Consider the following 15,326-nt stretch of genomic DNA (forward strand, 5'->3'; position numbering starts at 1 on the left):
GTAGAGGTACTAATTTGGCGACAATTTAAGATATTATTGGTTGTGATGATTGTAATTTTATCGTAGGGAAAGAAAGACGTTGCCAGCTGTTTGGTTTGAGTGTCTGTTGCTGAGCCGTCCACTACAGTAGCCACTGGCTACATGTGGCTATTTACATTTAAATGTCAATGAATTAAAAGAAAATAAAATTTAAAATGCAGTTCCAGTCTCACCGGCCACCTTTCAAGAAGAGCCCTAGAGCCACACGTGGTTATTGGCGAGCGAATTGGACAGAGCAGATGTATTTTCATCCTCGTTGAAAGTTCTGTTTGATGGGGCTACTCTATACTAAGCATTTCTCTTTTGTCCTTCAGTTTAAGAACTGGCCACACTCTTGGCTAAAGCTTAGGCTGTTTTTCACTGACAAAGAGGTAAATTTAGCCAGACATTTCTTTTATGTTTATAAAAAGGTTTGTGTGTGTGTGTGATCTTTCCTCCCATTCACATTCAGTTTTTGACGTAAATTTGAGTTTCCCTTTTCTCCTGGGCCCCCAAAGGGGCTCTCGTTATTATCGTTGTGTATTTTACCAAGATGCTTTCTCTGAAAAGATCGGTACAGCGGGCAAGCGATGGCCACTGCTTGAGGCCCTGTTAATTTCCTTGCTCTCCAAAGAATTCAGTTCAGCTTTTAAATATGCATTTGTGCGACTTACTCCCTACCTGGGCTGAATTCAGGAAGAAAAAGCGCTCTCAGCGGGGCCAGAACCAAAGAGCTAGAAAATCAGGTCACATTCTGTGTGTGATGGCTACCCGCCAAGACTGAGGTGGAACAGACATCCTTTGGGGTAGCTGGGGGCTTCGTTAGGGGGTTTTTCTGGGTCGGGCCTGCCCCTGTGGTGTAGGGAGCAGTGGAGGGGCCACGGCATCGTGTCTGATGGTGCAGGATGGTGGCGGAGGGACGTCCCCTTTAGGGGGTGTCCGCTACTCAGGCTCGGTTCAAAGGAGAGGGACGCCAGCCCACAGGGGTCAGTGGGGAGCCCAGAGCCCCCAGAGCTGGGAAGTCAACATCAGCTATGTTTGCTCAGCTTGTTTGATGCTCACCAACTCTCGTGCTACTTTATGAAGCTGTATTGGATGTTTCCACACTTTTTCAACCAGGAAGCCAGCTGCACTTCACACTGACAACGTTCTTTGGCTTTTAAAACTAAACTGTCCCATTGTGCTGTTCCATAGGCAGACCCCCTGAATGGGCAGCATTTATTCTTTGCAAAGGATTATCAGCTTCCATTTGTGCGTGTGTGTTTGTGTTGTTTGTGTGTGTGTGTTTGTGTGTTGGAAGTCCCTAATTAGTATTTCACCCCGAGGAAACACTTCTGAGGAACCTTCAAGTTTTATGGAATAACTCCCAAATTACTCAGATTTGGAGAAATTTTTGTAATAGACCTTATCCATTAAAGTCGGATGAGAAGAGATTAGGTTAATCACAGACTCTGGTTGATGGAACGTGACCATATCGTGTATTACAAGATTTTGGACATGCAGAGTACAAGAAATCAGACTGTTCATTTAAACACTTCTTTAATTTAGAGAGGTCTTTGGGGATTTTTCCAGTGTCTTGGGACACTTTATAAGCACCCTTTCAGTGTGGTGTAATTATGGCAGGTTAACAGGGATCTTTATCATCGATAACAAGTAGTACTAGTAATAGTACTAATAATGGTTAACATTTAGACAGCCATTTCTAGGTGCCTGAGCTCTTCCAGGCCCTGTTAAATTAACTTATTTAGTCCTCACCCTGTAAGTGGATTCTGCGGTCATCCCGATTTTATAGTTGAGAACCCTGAGGTTAAGTGGCTTCCTTGACGTCACTCGGCTAGGAAGTAGGGGCCCTGGAACTTTAACCAGGCGCTCTGGTTCCAGAACCTCACCAGCCCCTGTGCTGTGCTTTTAAAAAGGCGAACTTGAGAGCAACAGGCAAATATTCCAAAGGCCCTTTCCATCCTTTTCCAGATAATAGGCACCTTTCCTTCTCCGGAAGTCTGTTGACGGAGTAGGTGTTACTCTGCATCTCTTGGGGCAGGGCATTGGGGTAGTTGTTGTTGAGGATGAAGAGGTAACTGCCTTCGAGAAGTTTGCTGTCCCGTGGGAAGATGGGGCGGTACCCAAAGCTCCAGAGCTCTCTCCCTTGAGCTGTGGACTGGCCCATCCGGCTGCCCACCCCACCTCCCCTTGGATGGAGTTAACGCATCCAGAACAAACTCCGGTCTCCTCTGGCCCAACTGCTCCTTCCACGGCGTCCCTGTCTTGGGAGGTGGCCGCTGCGGCTTTACAGGTGCTCAGGCCGCAAACCTGAGAGGGGTCTCTCATGCCCTCTTTTTCTCATGCCCTGTCTCCAGACCACTAAGAAATCTCACTTCCTACCTTCAGAACGTATCCAGAATTTGACCTCTGCTCACACCTCATCGCCACCTGGTCTCCCTGTTCCCAGGGTCAGAGTGATCGTGTCTCCCTCGGGGCTTGAAACCCTCCGAGGGCTCCCATCTCACTGGGGACAAAGCCAGCGTCCTGACCACGGCCGCCCAGGCTACCCCACCTCCCTGGGCAGGTCCAGGACATCCCGGCCTGTTTGCACTTGTGGCCACCTGCTCCCTCATCCCAGTGCTCGCCCTGTCACCTTCCTCAGGACTCTGCTCGCCGTCACCTTCTGGGGGAGGCCTTCCCTGATCACGCTGTTTTTTTTTTAAAATTGTGCCCTTCCCTGTACTTGCTAATGCTCCTCTCTGCCTTACTTGTCTTTATGGGACATACTTTTAAACTTGAACTTCATTCATTATTTTTATGTGTCTAGTGTCTGTCTCTCTGCTCCTGAAAGTAAGGTCCACGAGGACGGGGTTGTTCTTGTCTTGTTTTGTTTTGGTCTTTGTCTCTGTTTCGCTTCGGTATCCCTGGCACTTGGAACAGTGCCTTGCACCTACTAAGTGCTCAGTGAAGGAGGGCGTGATGGTTAATTTTATGTATCAAATTGGCTACCGCGGGGGTACCCAGTTTTTGGTCAAACAGCAGTCTAGGTGTTGCCATGGGGCATTTTTAAAGATGTGATTAGCATTTGAATCACCCTCCGTAATATGGGCGGGCCTTATCCAACTAGTCCGAGGCCTTAGAAGACTGAGGTCTCCCGAGGAGGAAGGAGTTCTGCCTCCAGATGGGCCTGGGGCTCAGCTCTGCACCATCACCTCTTCCCTGGGCCTTTGGCCTCCTGGCCTGTGCTATAGATTTCGGACTTGCCAGCCTCCAAGTCCAAAGACAAGTCCTTTAAAACAAATCTGCCCCAACTTCTCTCTCTGTAGATATCTACATAAGGACACACATACACACAAGAAACCCAGGAGGAAGAACAGGCTTTTGGGGCAGGGTGTTGTGTTCTCTTTGGGGCATATTCATCCGGAAGTGCCAGGAAAGTTCCAGGTGAAGATGTTGGAACGGGTCCGTGGGCATGTCTGCTGGAGTTGGAGAGCAGTCAGGCTGGGAGGGGAATCTGACAGCTAAGGGGGAGATGATGCAGTTATGGAACTTTTTTGAGCCTACATGCTTCCCTGTATTGGAGGTTCCCAAACTCTGTACTAAGGCACCCCAAGGCACCGCAGCAAGTGGTACTTGCATGTTGGATGCCACCCTCATTACTAGCCCGAGGTAGTTGTTCACAGGATCAACATCAAAGGCCACCACTTCCTTTTGATGACATCATATCTTTGCAAAGTTGGATTTGGGGTGGTTGCTAAGAAGATCATTGTTGAACAGGAGATGAGCGTGGTGGTGTCCAGTGTGATTCTGAGGTTTGAGAAGTTTCCCAGTGCCAAATGGATGCACACATCCCAGTAGTAAGTAATTATGGTAATTTAAGGATGCAGGAAAAATTTTTTTTTCAGTTTGTGTATTCTGTTCTTTCAAAAGGCTGCTAAGTTGTTTATACATAACTATCAATTTGTTTGGACCTGACTACTTAATAAATCGAGCTGTGGATATTGCTTTTAGCCTGGGGGTGCTGTGAAAAAACATATAGGGACACTGGTGGTGCCATGACCTGGAAAGTGTCAGAACCTTTGCCCTGTATTGTTCTGGGTATTATATGTAGTGTGTACAGGATAAGGAGCAGGGACAGAAAGACAGGGGACAAAGGGACAGGAATGAGGGCTGCACCCCAAAAGTTGTATTTCTACAAAAACAAAAGATGTGAGCAAATAAAATATAAGCATTTGTTAAATCAGGGTAGTGGGTACAGAGATGTCTCTCATTTTTTTTATCCTTATCCATATGTTTGTGGTGGTTGGTAGTGAAAGTAATTTGAAGAGAGAGACAGAAGGAGGCTGGAGATAGAAATTTGGGGGTGCACTTGTGTTTGGGATGACAGCAGAGAGCCTGGGAAGGGAGGGTATGAGGTCCAGAGAGATTCAGGTGATGCAGGGGTGGAACCAAGGGGGTCAGCAAGACCATGTTCTTCTAGACTGTGGTTCTCAGCCCTGGCTAAGCGGCCTAAGAGAGACCCTGGGCCCCTGTGTCCTGGGTGTTAGGAGATTGGAGAGGGTCAGGAGTAGGAAAAGACAGGGTTTGCTCTGAGGGCATTGATTCTCAATCCTGGATATCTGTTAGAATCACTTGGAGGGTGTCTTAAAAATGATGCTTGGGCCCCACCCCAAATGCCTGGGCATCTGGACATCAAAACAGCGGTCCAGGTGATTCCAGCCTGCAGCCAAGATTGAGAACCACCGCCATGGTCCAGGCTTTCTCAAGCTTTACTGTGATTCAGACTTTGATGAATCGTGTGTGAAAAAGTGGATTCTGGTTAAGCAGACCTGGGTGGGCTGATCCCAGGAGCGCCATTGCTCCTGGTCTGAGGACCACACTTTGAGTAGCAAGTTCTTCTGAGGGGAGGCTATTTTATTTAAGGGTGGTTGTGATGGAGGCTAGTGGGAGCGAAGAAAGGTGGTCTGGATCAGTCTCCACCGAGTGTTTTCCTTTGATAATGGAAATGCCCCTCGTATGCCTTATCTCCTGCTGTGTAACATATTACCCCCAAACTTGGCAACCGAAAATAGGAATGAACGTTTATTATCTCTCAGGGCTTCTGTGAGTTAGAAATCCAGAAGCAGCTGAGCTGGGTGGTTCTGACTCAGGGCCTCTCACGAGATTGTGGTCAAGATGCTGGCTGGGCTGAAGGCTGTTCTGGAGCTGAGGGATGCTCCCACTTGAGTGTTGAGTTCGTCGTGGCTGTTGGTTGGAGGTCTCAGTTCCCTGCCCTGGGGGCTTCTCCACGGGGTTAATAGAGTGTTCTTACAATGTGGCAGCGGGCTTCCCCCAGGGACATATCCTACTGACTACACAGGTCAGCCCTGTTCAGTAGAGGAGGGGACCACTGGTGAACGGGAGGATTATTGAGGGACATCTTGCAGGCTGGCCGTGATACATCTTGTGGTCTTCGACTAGGAAACGTAATGCACATGCAACACAGAAAACTTGAAAATATAGAAAACCATAAAGAGAATGCCTCCCATCACCTCGTGACCCAGAGGAAAGTTCTGTGAATATCTTTATTTAACCTGCCAGTTAAAAAAAATACGTGGATTTTCATATACAGATACACACATAGACACTTAAAAAAAGTAGCACCATAAAATAACCCCGTTTCATACAGATTGTCCTTTTCCTTGGCATTGAATCAGGAATACTTTCAATGGGTCCATTTTAGTTATCCTTGGGTTTCTGTCTTAGTTTGTAGGATATCAAGATTTGACACCATCCGTACAGCTGATTGGATTTTCAAGTTTTCATTTACATTTCTGGGTGGAGAGAGATGTTCTTATCATGTAAAAACTTGTTAATTTGGATCATCAGTTCCTACTTTGGGTGCCTGAATGATGTAATAAACACACTCGAGTCTTTAAATACAGGATTTGAGTGGAGAAATAAAGAATGAGTTTGCCAGCTGATCCAGCATCATTGCGTATAATTGCCCCATCTCTGGTTGCTTGTCATGAGCTGTTGGCAGTTGTTAAAATTAGCTTTACAGTCTGCCTCAGATTAGCAGCAAGTGTGGTAAATGAGGGCTCACTCTTAATGAAACTAATTTGTATTTGAAAATATAACTACATTTATTGCCCCCATTATTTAAATGTGTGCATGCTAGTTGATAGTAAAAATCAACCTTTAAACTGAGGGATTTTTTTAAACCCCAGCTGAAAAATAATTGTTTAAGGAGGTGATCCTTTTTGAAGTGGTTTTCCAGTGTTTTACCTGCATCTGGGGAAGTATTTCAAAACCCAATTAGAACTACTTTAAAATAAAAATTCAAACATTTCAACATTTAAAATGACACAGGACATCGTGCCCCATGGCTGATCAGCTTTTTCTGGAACCAAGTCTATGGGGATGTGCCCTCTGTTTTATATCACAGCAGTTTTCTCCGAATGCCCTGCACCCCGCCCAGACTTCTAGAACAACCAGCCTCACTGTACCTCGTGTATTTCTTCATTGTCTTTCTTCTCCTTCACCTGTGATCTCCTTGAGGGTAGGACCTGGTCTTTCCATTTTTGTATTTCCTAATTGAGGGCGTGACTCCAAAGAGGCCGTAATAAATGTGCATTGGATGAATGAATGCATGAACTTGGAACATGAATTCTCTCCCTCATGGAGCTGACAGTTCCTGCATGAAACTGGGCCCACATATACCAAAGACGCACCTCCTTCTAGGCTTGATTCAGAAAGAATTGATTTTTCCAGAGTGTCACCAGTTGAGGGATCTTTGCTTCCAGGTCATTTGCAAATGGCCTCTCCTTGTAGTGGGTCTCAGAAACCCCCGGTGGTTACCTTATTTTCTTCCACAGTTTGTCTCCAGTCCTAATAACGTTTAGCCAGTTTCTGCTGAAGAACTATAAGGATATTTTGGCTCTTTTCCCACTGTCTCACCATAGGAGCGGGGAAAGACCTCCTCTCTTTCTTCTACCTGTGAAGACCTCTTGGATGGTTTTTCTTGGTGCCTTGATGCTAGAGAGACCCATGCACGTGGGTGCAGGGATGTCTTTTGGGAAGATAAAGACGTAAAAAGAAGAAAAAACCCTCCTGTGTGACTGTCAAATAATCAAAGCTGATCCAACCATCAACTCACACATAAAGCAAGTAACCTGGTTTCCATAGGTGTCAATGTGAAGTGACTATAGGAATTTGGAAGGGCAGAGCTATGGGGGTTGGATGGGCCATAGGAAAGTACTGGAAAAATGTCATCACAAACAGGTGATTTTTAGCAAGTGTCCTTTACAAAAGCAGACAATAGCGAAAGGAGAAATAGGCATGAATAGCACTGCTGGTCATGATTCCCTCCCAGTGAGCTGATGCCCCAGGGTGAGCAGGGGGTGGAGGGGCTAAATCCGTGGAATGTCAGAGGGTCTCACCTTCCACCGTGCCTCTCGCGGGTCAGCATCTGGCCACCCTGAGTGTGTTATTCATTAACAGGATCCTGTACTTACCGTGTAACCCAGCAATCCCACCCCTAGGTATTGCCCTAGAGAAATGAAAACTTATGTCCACATCAGAACTTCTACGTGAATGTTTACAGCCACTTTTTTTAGAATCGACCCAAACTGGAAATACCCCAGATGTCCTCCCAGCGTGAGTGGCTGAAGCAGGCCCCTGACTGCAGGCTTGGCCAAGGAGGCAGCTGGCTGTGGTTGTTTGGAGCAAACTTGGTGTAGAGGTTACCTATTGTATGATGAATCACGCCAAAACTTAGAGGCCTAAAACAACAACAATGGTGTAGTTTGCTCAGGAATCTGCCGATGTGGCAGGTCTTGGTGGAAACAGCTCATTTCTGCTCCACGTGGTATCAGTGCCTTGACTGAGGCAGAGGCTTGTCTTCCAAGGCAGCTCCCTGGCACGATGGCTGGCAAGTTGGTGCTGGCTGTGGATTCCTCCGTACATGGGACTCTCTTCGGGGCTGCTTGAGCTTCCTCATAGCATGGTGGCTGGGTCCCAAGAGTCAGGCAGTGGATGCTCCCAGTTTCTTAAGGCTCAGGTCCAGAAGCTGGCACCGCATCATCTGACACTTTCTATAGCAAGCAGTCACGGAGCCCAGATTCAGGGGAGGTGACATAGGCCCCACCTCTCGATGGCAGGAGTGTCAAAGGATTTGGGGGTCACATTAAAAAACCGTCACACTTACTGTTTACCTTCTGCCCTACCTTGACCCCTGAGACCCTCCCTGAATGTCTGTGAGGGGGATGTGCAGCTACGCCAGCCCCATCTGCCGGCATCCGGTGAGGCTGTGCCCTTCACTCCTTCCTCCTCCTCCACCTCTCACTGCCCTCCAAGGCCCATATCCAGCCTCTGCCCCGGCTTCTTGTGGGATTCTAATACAACCAGGGTTTGGGAACCTCGCATTGGAAACAGTGAAGTTTACAAAATGTAGATAATCATGTAAGGCACTCTTATATCTTAGTTTTCCTTCTTTTTGTAAGCTAGATTTTGTGACTTGTTTGAGCACAGTAGGGACGGTAAGAGACATTTTTGGAGTGATGTAAAAGTCTTTCCTATTTTGACAGGGGTGGGGTTGGTGGAAGAATGCAGGAAGGAACTAGGAGGAAAGCAAATGTGCCAGTAGCAAGCAAGGTAGGGCCCTAACACGAACGAGTAAGAGGAACAAATTCACACGAAGCTTTTGGTGGCTGGCAACGGCTTCACCATGATTCCCTTCCCAGAGAGAACTGTGCTTTAGAAGCAGTTGCTTAACCAGGGTTGCATGCCCTAAAATTTGAGACCTCAAGGATTCACTGATAGTACAGTTTTGCACCTGGCTGGTACAGTGTCTGATCACATAGATGATTTCCCAGGGTCTTACTGTGTCCTGTGAGACAAGCACAGTGCCCTTTGGAGTGAACTTGGACCTCAGGTTTGGGATAGTCTGATTAAAACCTTAAATTCAAAGTTATGAATTGGGAGTTTTTCTGATACTTCCTGGCATGCCTCCCTGCAACCCCAAATTTGTCTGAGACTATCTTACTCATCCTGGTAATCCTCTCCTCCTTTTTTTAATGCTGTGCAGGAACCTGTCCTTGAGAGAAGAAATTAAATCATACTAAAGTGTTAGTGGCTACCAGGAGCTTGGTTTGTTGCCTGTCCCAGGGAGATATTTGCGGTTTCAAATGCGATGCCGAGGTAGGGTGTTCTCAAAGGAATGACTCTCTAATGCTAGAATTTACCTGATAGGATAGCAAGAATGGGAAGATTTTTGAGGAAGGGCTTTTTTTTCTTGGAGGTCCCCAAATGCTCAGTCCTTTGTAGGGAGGAAGACGAGTGAGTGACTGGTAAGCCTTTGGGTTATTTCCAGTTCTGTTCTGGCAGTGATAGTACTTATCTCACCAGGTTACCTGTTCCCCAGTACCTAGGGGCCTCCCTGTCTGCTTCTGCTTTGCCCCAGCGGATGCCAGGCGGCTTGCTTTTTAGCAGTTAAATATGCAGCCTCTGTGCCTATCAGCTATTATATCTGCAGAACTGCAGAGTATTCTACAAGTAATCAGTTCATGCAGATTGCACATAAATCATGTCTGCTCTGGCCCTTTGGACACTAATGTTCCCTTATTAAGGCATAAGTAAGCCTTCCTGTTCTCATCCATCCTTCCAGACTTTTTTTAATTACTGCAAATATAGCCTGGTTGTCACTTCATCAGCCTGTTCCCTCCCTCCCCGGCCTCGTTGCTTTTGTGCGGTTCATCTTGTTTTTTTGGAGCTGGCCAAGTTGCCGGAGGAAGCTGGGTACCTTGTGAATGGATTGAGCCAACGGAAATTCTTATCTCAAAAAGGAAGTGGCCACCACGTTTCTGTTTGTGATATTCTTGACCAGTTAATATATTTGTGAAATACGTTCTGATGGCAGCACCGGTGCCCCAGAGAGGAGGGAACTTAGCCAGGCTCAGTCACAAAAGGGAAAATATCTCCCGCTGAAGTCTGGGGAGTGGATAAAAAGTCGTTTCATGAATGTCATTCTGCCTAAATAAACAGAGAACATTCATTGTTTTTAATCCCCTGGAAGCTCAGCCGACCCTCGTATGCACATCGTATTAACATTTCTCCGTTTTCTTTCCAAACCGCAGCCACGGATCTTTGCTCCGATACACGTGGATTCTGCTTCCAATTTCTGCGGCCCTCTCTTAGTGTTCAGCCAGTTTTCATTTTGGTCTCAAATGACTCTGAGTCTGGAAGAATCGCTCTCTTCCTGTGGTTTGGTCTAAAAAAGGAATAAACAGGGACTTTTTAGACGAGGCCTGTAAAAGTACCACCATCTACTTTGAGAGGTGTTTTTTTGAATGTAAAATCCTGTCTAAACAATTACTGTTGAGGGTAGAAAGGACTTTGGAAATCGTAACAACTTATTATCCCCTCTTAGAAACCACAGCGGAGCGACACCTCTCTTGTCTTTTTTTCAGATGGGCTGATACCATGATGCACTTGTATTGCTTTTTAGATCCCATTTTTAATCATGTATACAGAGTATAGTGGAACTGAGGCACTCTGAGGTGTTATTTTCCTCAGATGGGGAGAAAAATGATATAAAACAGTATTTTTTTTAACATCTTTATTGGAGTATAATTGCTTTACAATGGTGTGTTAGTTTCTGCTTTATAACAAAGTGAATCAGCTAGACGTATACATATATCCCCATATACCCTTGCGTCTCCCTCCCTCCCACCCTCCCTATCCCACCCCTCTAGGTGGTCACAAAGCACCGAGCTGATCTCCCTGTGCTATGCGGCTGCTTCCCCCTAGCTATCTATTTCACATTTGGTAGTGTATATATGTCCATGCCACTCTCTCACTTCGTCCCAGCTTACCCTTCCCCCTCCCCTTGTCCTCAAGTCCATTCTCTACATTCTCTACATCTGCGTCTTTATTCCTGTCCTACCCCTAGTTTCTTCAGAACCTTTTTTTTTAGATTCCATATATATGTGTTAGCATACGGTATTTATTTTTCTCTTTCTGACTTACTTCACTCTGTATGACAGACTCTAAGTCCATCCACCTCACTACAAATAACTCAATTTCGTTTCTTTTTATGGCTGAGTAGTATTCCATTGTATATATGTGCCACATCTTCTTTATCCATTCATCTGTCGATGGACACTTAGGTTGCTTCCATGTCCTGGCTATTGTAAATAGAACTACAATGAGCATTTTGGTACATGACTCTTTTTGAATTATGGTTTTCTCAGGGTATATGCCCAGTAGCGGGATTGCTGGGTCATATAGTAATTCTATTTTTAGTTTTTTAAGGAACCTCCATACTGTTCTCCATAGTGGCTGTATCAATTTACATTCCCACCAACAGTGCAAGAGTGTTCCCTTTTCTCCACACCCTCTCCAGCATTTACCGTTTGTAGATATTTTGATGATGGCCATTCTGACTGATGTGAGGTGATACCTCATTGTAGTTTTGATGTGCGTTTCTCTAATGATTAGTGATACTGAGCATCCTTTCATGTGTTTGTTGGCAATCTGTATATCTTCTTTGGAGAAATGTCTGTTTAGGTCTTCTGCCCATTTTTGGATTAGGTTGTTTGTTTTTTTTATATTGAGCTGCATGAGCTGCTTGTATATTTTGGAGGTTAATCCTTTGTCAGTTGCTTCGTTTGCAAATATTTTCTCCCATTCTGAGGGTTGTCTTTTCGTTCTGTAAAACACTATGTTTTTGGTGTCATTTCAGAATCACAGGCTGGCTGGTAATGGTATCTTATCAGCGAGAGAAGGCAGCCTGAGCGTAGAGCCTCCAGTGTTCATGGGTTGAGCTGTGCTCTAGATTTCAGCCAGGCTGAGGTCCTGTATGTGTTCTTCAGGGAAATGATGGGGTCGTTTATACTATGGTGTGTAAAAACATCTCAGGAAGAAGAAAATCATCCCCCCGTTTTTCTCCTTTTGCTGGCAGCTGCTGAAATGGGTTGCGGATTGAACAAGTTAGAGAAACGCGATGACAAACGGCCTGGAAATATCTATTCGACGTTGAAGAGGCCCCAGGTGGAAACCAAGATAGACGTGTCCTATGAGTACCGCTTTCTGGAGTTCACCACCCTGAGCGCCGGTGAGGACGGGGCTCAGCCCGACCCGGGGGTGGGGGGCTTGACAGGGCTTCGGCCCAATCAGCGCGGGAGGGGCTGCCCAGGACACGCTGGTGGGGGGGGGACGGGGGCCGGGGGCCGGGGTGGGGGGCGTTGGGAGGCGAACTGCAAAGGGTGGGCCTGTTGAGAAGGGCCTGTGCTCAGAAATACAGATTTTTAGGTGAAATCTTTCATCGTTTTGAAAGCTAGCAACTAATTTAAATTGTAACAAATTAAAACCGGGTGTGAGCCAAAGAGTACACGTGGGTGGGTTGCATTTGGCCCTGGGCCCGCTCCTTTGCAAACTGTTTTATGACAAGAAGCGCGGAAGAGGACAGTCGCCGTCTGTCCGCGTGGTCGTCTGCCCACCCACCCAAGTCTCCCCGCCCCTTGTCCGCTGGCGTCTTTCCAGACTGCTCGTCCAGCGGGCTTGGCCCTGCCTCACCCCGGTGTCCCAGTGGCCCCCGGGTGACTGACGAGTGAGGGTCAGTGTTTTCATCCCGAGCATTTGCTGAGCACCAACTGTATACAGAGAGTTGGGGTGGTGCTGTGGGAAAAGCACGCGGCCCGTCCTGGTTTCCAAGACTCATACACACGGAAAAACTCAGCAGGCTCTAACTGTAAGTCGGAAACATGTAAACTATGTTTTCGGAAGAGGAAGAGAACGTTCTTCCTTCTGGGGGACCCCTGGAAGCCATGAGCCCAAACCAGGAGCTTCCTAACACAGACATCTTAAGACTAACTTTCTCCCTGGGCTTCTGTGAATGTGTTAATCTTCTAGTAAGAGAAGAGAATTCATGGGAAAAGCCCTCCGAGTCGTGGATTTGAGCCCTGGCTCTGCTGTGGGGCAGCTGGGCCTGCAGTGTCCTCGTCTGTGAAGTGGGCACACACAGACCAGCTCGCAGGGCAGCGCCGAGGATCAGGAGAGGTGACAGGTGTTCGGAAGCTCTTAGCACGTCCAGCTCCAGTTGGGTTGCTGGCATCACTACCCCAGCTCCCTCCTCCTCCACTGCTTCTGCCCGACCACCTTCGTGCTGAAGTTCCAGATGCTTCCTGAGCCCCGAGAGGGATGGGCAGCTGGCCGTCTCTGCAGGGGTGGGCCTGGGCACCCCTCACGTCCCCCAAACTGAACCTGGCCTCTTCCTCAGCAGACTGCTTCCTGCTGGCGCCATTGATGTATATAATATCACCATTGTCCTAAACGGCCAGACTTGACACCTTAGTCATTGTGACCATCCCTCCCCCTCACCCACAATTTCCATTCTGTCACCCAAGCCTCTTAAAACTACTTCCAGAAATGCTAATGATGCAGCTGATGTAACATGGACAAATCTGAACCTAGAAGCATTTGGAGTATTTCGTCATCCAGTATTTGCTCAATGAGTATTTGAGCGCTTTCAGTGTGCTGGGCCTTGTAGGATGATCAAGGAGAAAACCAGAGCATGCGTAGGAAAAAAGATCCAAAGGAAGTATAACAAGATGGTCAATATTGATTGTTAGGGTGCTGAGATGGTGGGGGAATTCTTTTTCTCTTTTTCATATCTTTGTGCATCGTGGTTACATTTCTTTTATTACTAAGAGGAGTGATTTGTGCCTTTTGCTTTTCTTAGTAATAATTTCCAGGAATATGTCCTGCCCCCTGCCCCCCACTGATTCATCGCTCATTCCCTGAGCTATTTCCCTGACCTCCTAGTGTGTTTCTCTGCTGCCTTGTGCTCCAGTCACAGCACCTACATGGCTTGTTTTCATTGAATTACCTTTTGTTTTCCGATTATAAAGTGGATGTATGTTCATCATAAAAAGTTAGGAGGGACTTCCCTGGTGGTCCAGGGGTTAGGACTTCGCCCTCCAATGCCGGGGGTGCGGATTCCATCCCTGGTCAGGGAGCTAAGATCCCACATGCCTCACAGCCAAAAAACCAAAACATAAAAAAAAAAGCAATATTGTAACAAATTCAATAAAGACTTAAAAAAAAAAGTTAGGAAAACACTGGAAAATTTCTAGCTGGTCTCCCTGCTTCTCTCCCCTTGCTTCCACCACCCTCAGATCACGTCACTCCTCTGCTCAAAGCCCTGCCATGGCTCCCCGACCCTGAGATACCAGCTTCCCTCTGCCTCAATCTCCCACTGTCCTGCATGTTCTGCCACTGCGGCCTTGCTGTTTCTCAAATCCCCCAGGCCTCCTCAGGGCCTTTGCACTGCCTGCTCCCTCTGCCTGGAAGTTTTCTTATATATACCCTGGGTTCAAACCCTTAACCCCCTTCTCTGGGAAACCTCTCTGACTGCCTATTTAATATTTCACCTCCCCTGACACCCCATCCCTTTCCCCTCTTGATTTTCCTCATAGCATATCCTGCCGTCAACATGCTTTATATTTTGCTTGTTGTTATTCATTTCCTTGTTTGTTGTTTGCCTTCCTTCAGGAGGTGGAATTCCTTCTAATGGGAGCAGGATTGTGTCTATTTTACCCTTTGCTGTATTGTCGGTGCTTTAAAAAAAAGAAAAAAAAAGAACAGTGTCTGGCACATAATAGATAATCAATAATGTTTGTTGAATGAATCCTCAATGTATATTTTTGTATCCTGCTTTCTTGCATCTTAACATTGTACCGTGAGGCACACACCTCGTGGTTCCATATGTTCTGAAAATATGATTTAATGGCCCCTATATGCTTGAATCACTCAGGGTGCCATAATTTATTTAGGGTCCCCTTTTATTGGACATTTAAGTTATTTGGGGCTTCGGGCTATTATAAATAATGCTGTGATAAGCAACGTTGTACCTAAGTCTTTGCGTGTATTTCTGATTATTTCCTCAGGAATGACTGAGATGAAAGATATGGATGTCGGGACACTTGATAAATTGCCACACTGCCCCCTGGATGGGACCTGCTGGTGTAAAGCCCAAATCTGATCATGCTGAACCCTTTGGCTGGTTCCCCGGATAAATGATGGGAGGGTTGCAGCTAGCGCTCAGGAGGTCCTCATCTCTGAAGGACCATGGGCCTGGGCCCTTGGCCTTGCCAGCTGCCCCCAACAGGACCCTCCCTTCCAGCCTCCCCGCTCTGGCACAGTCAGACCACCTTCTGCACAGGGCCTGCCCCACCCTCCCTATTGCCAGGATCTCCCCTACCTGAAATTGTTCCTTCTGGACATCCATCCCATCAGAATTACTCTTTTCTGCACAGCTGTAGTTTGTCACTATCATCTTTCTGCAC

The 15,326-nt window shown here is 46.8% G+C and overlaps 1 protein-coding gene across 2 annotated transcripts in view; it reads left to right on the plus strand.

Annotated features, from left to right (window-relative positions):
• RFTN1 (raftlin, lipid raft linker 1) overlaps positions 1 to 15,326 on the plus strand; it is a 200,027-nt gene that overhangs the window by 4,517 nt on the left and 180,184 nt on the right. For both annotated transcript variants that reach the window (XM_082459292.1, XM_082459291.1), the window contains exon 2: positions 11,942 to 12,094. In XM_082459292.1, coding sequence (XP_082315418.1) covers positions 11,950 to 12,094 — 145 coding nt within the window. In that variant the 5' untranslated portion in view covers positions 11,942 to 11,949. The remainder of the gene's footprint in view (positions 1 to 11,941; positions 12,095 to 15,326) is intronic.

The sequence above is a fragment of the Balaenoptera physalus genome (assembly GCF_965194825.1).
Source record: "Balaenoptera physalus genome assembly, chromosome: 4".
Lineage (NCBI taxonomy): Eukaryota > Metazoa > Chordata > Mammalia > Artiodactyla > Balaenopteridae > Balaenoptera > Balaenoptera physalus.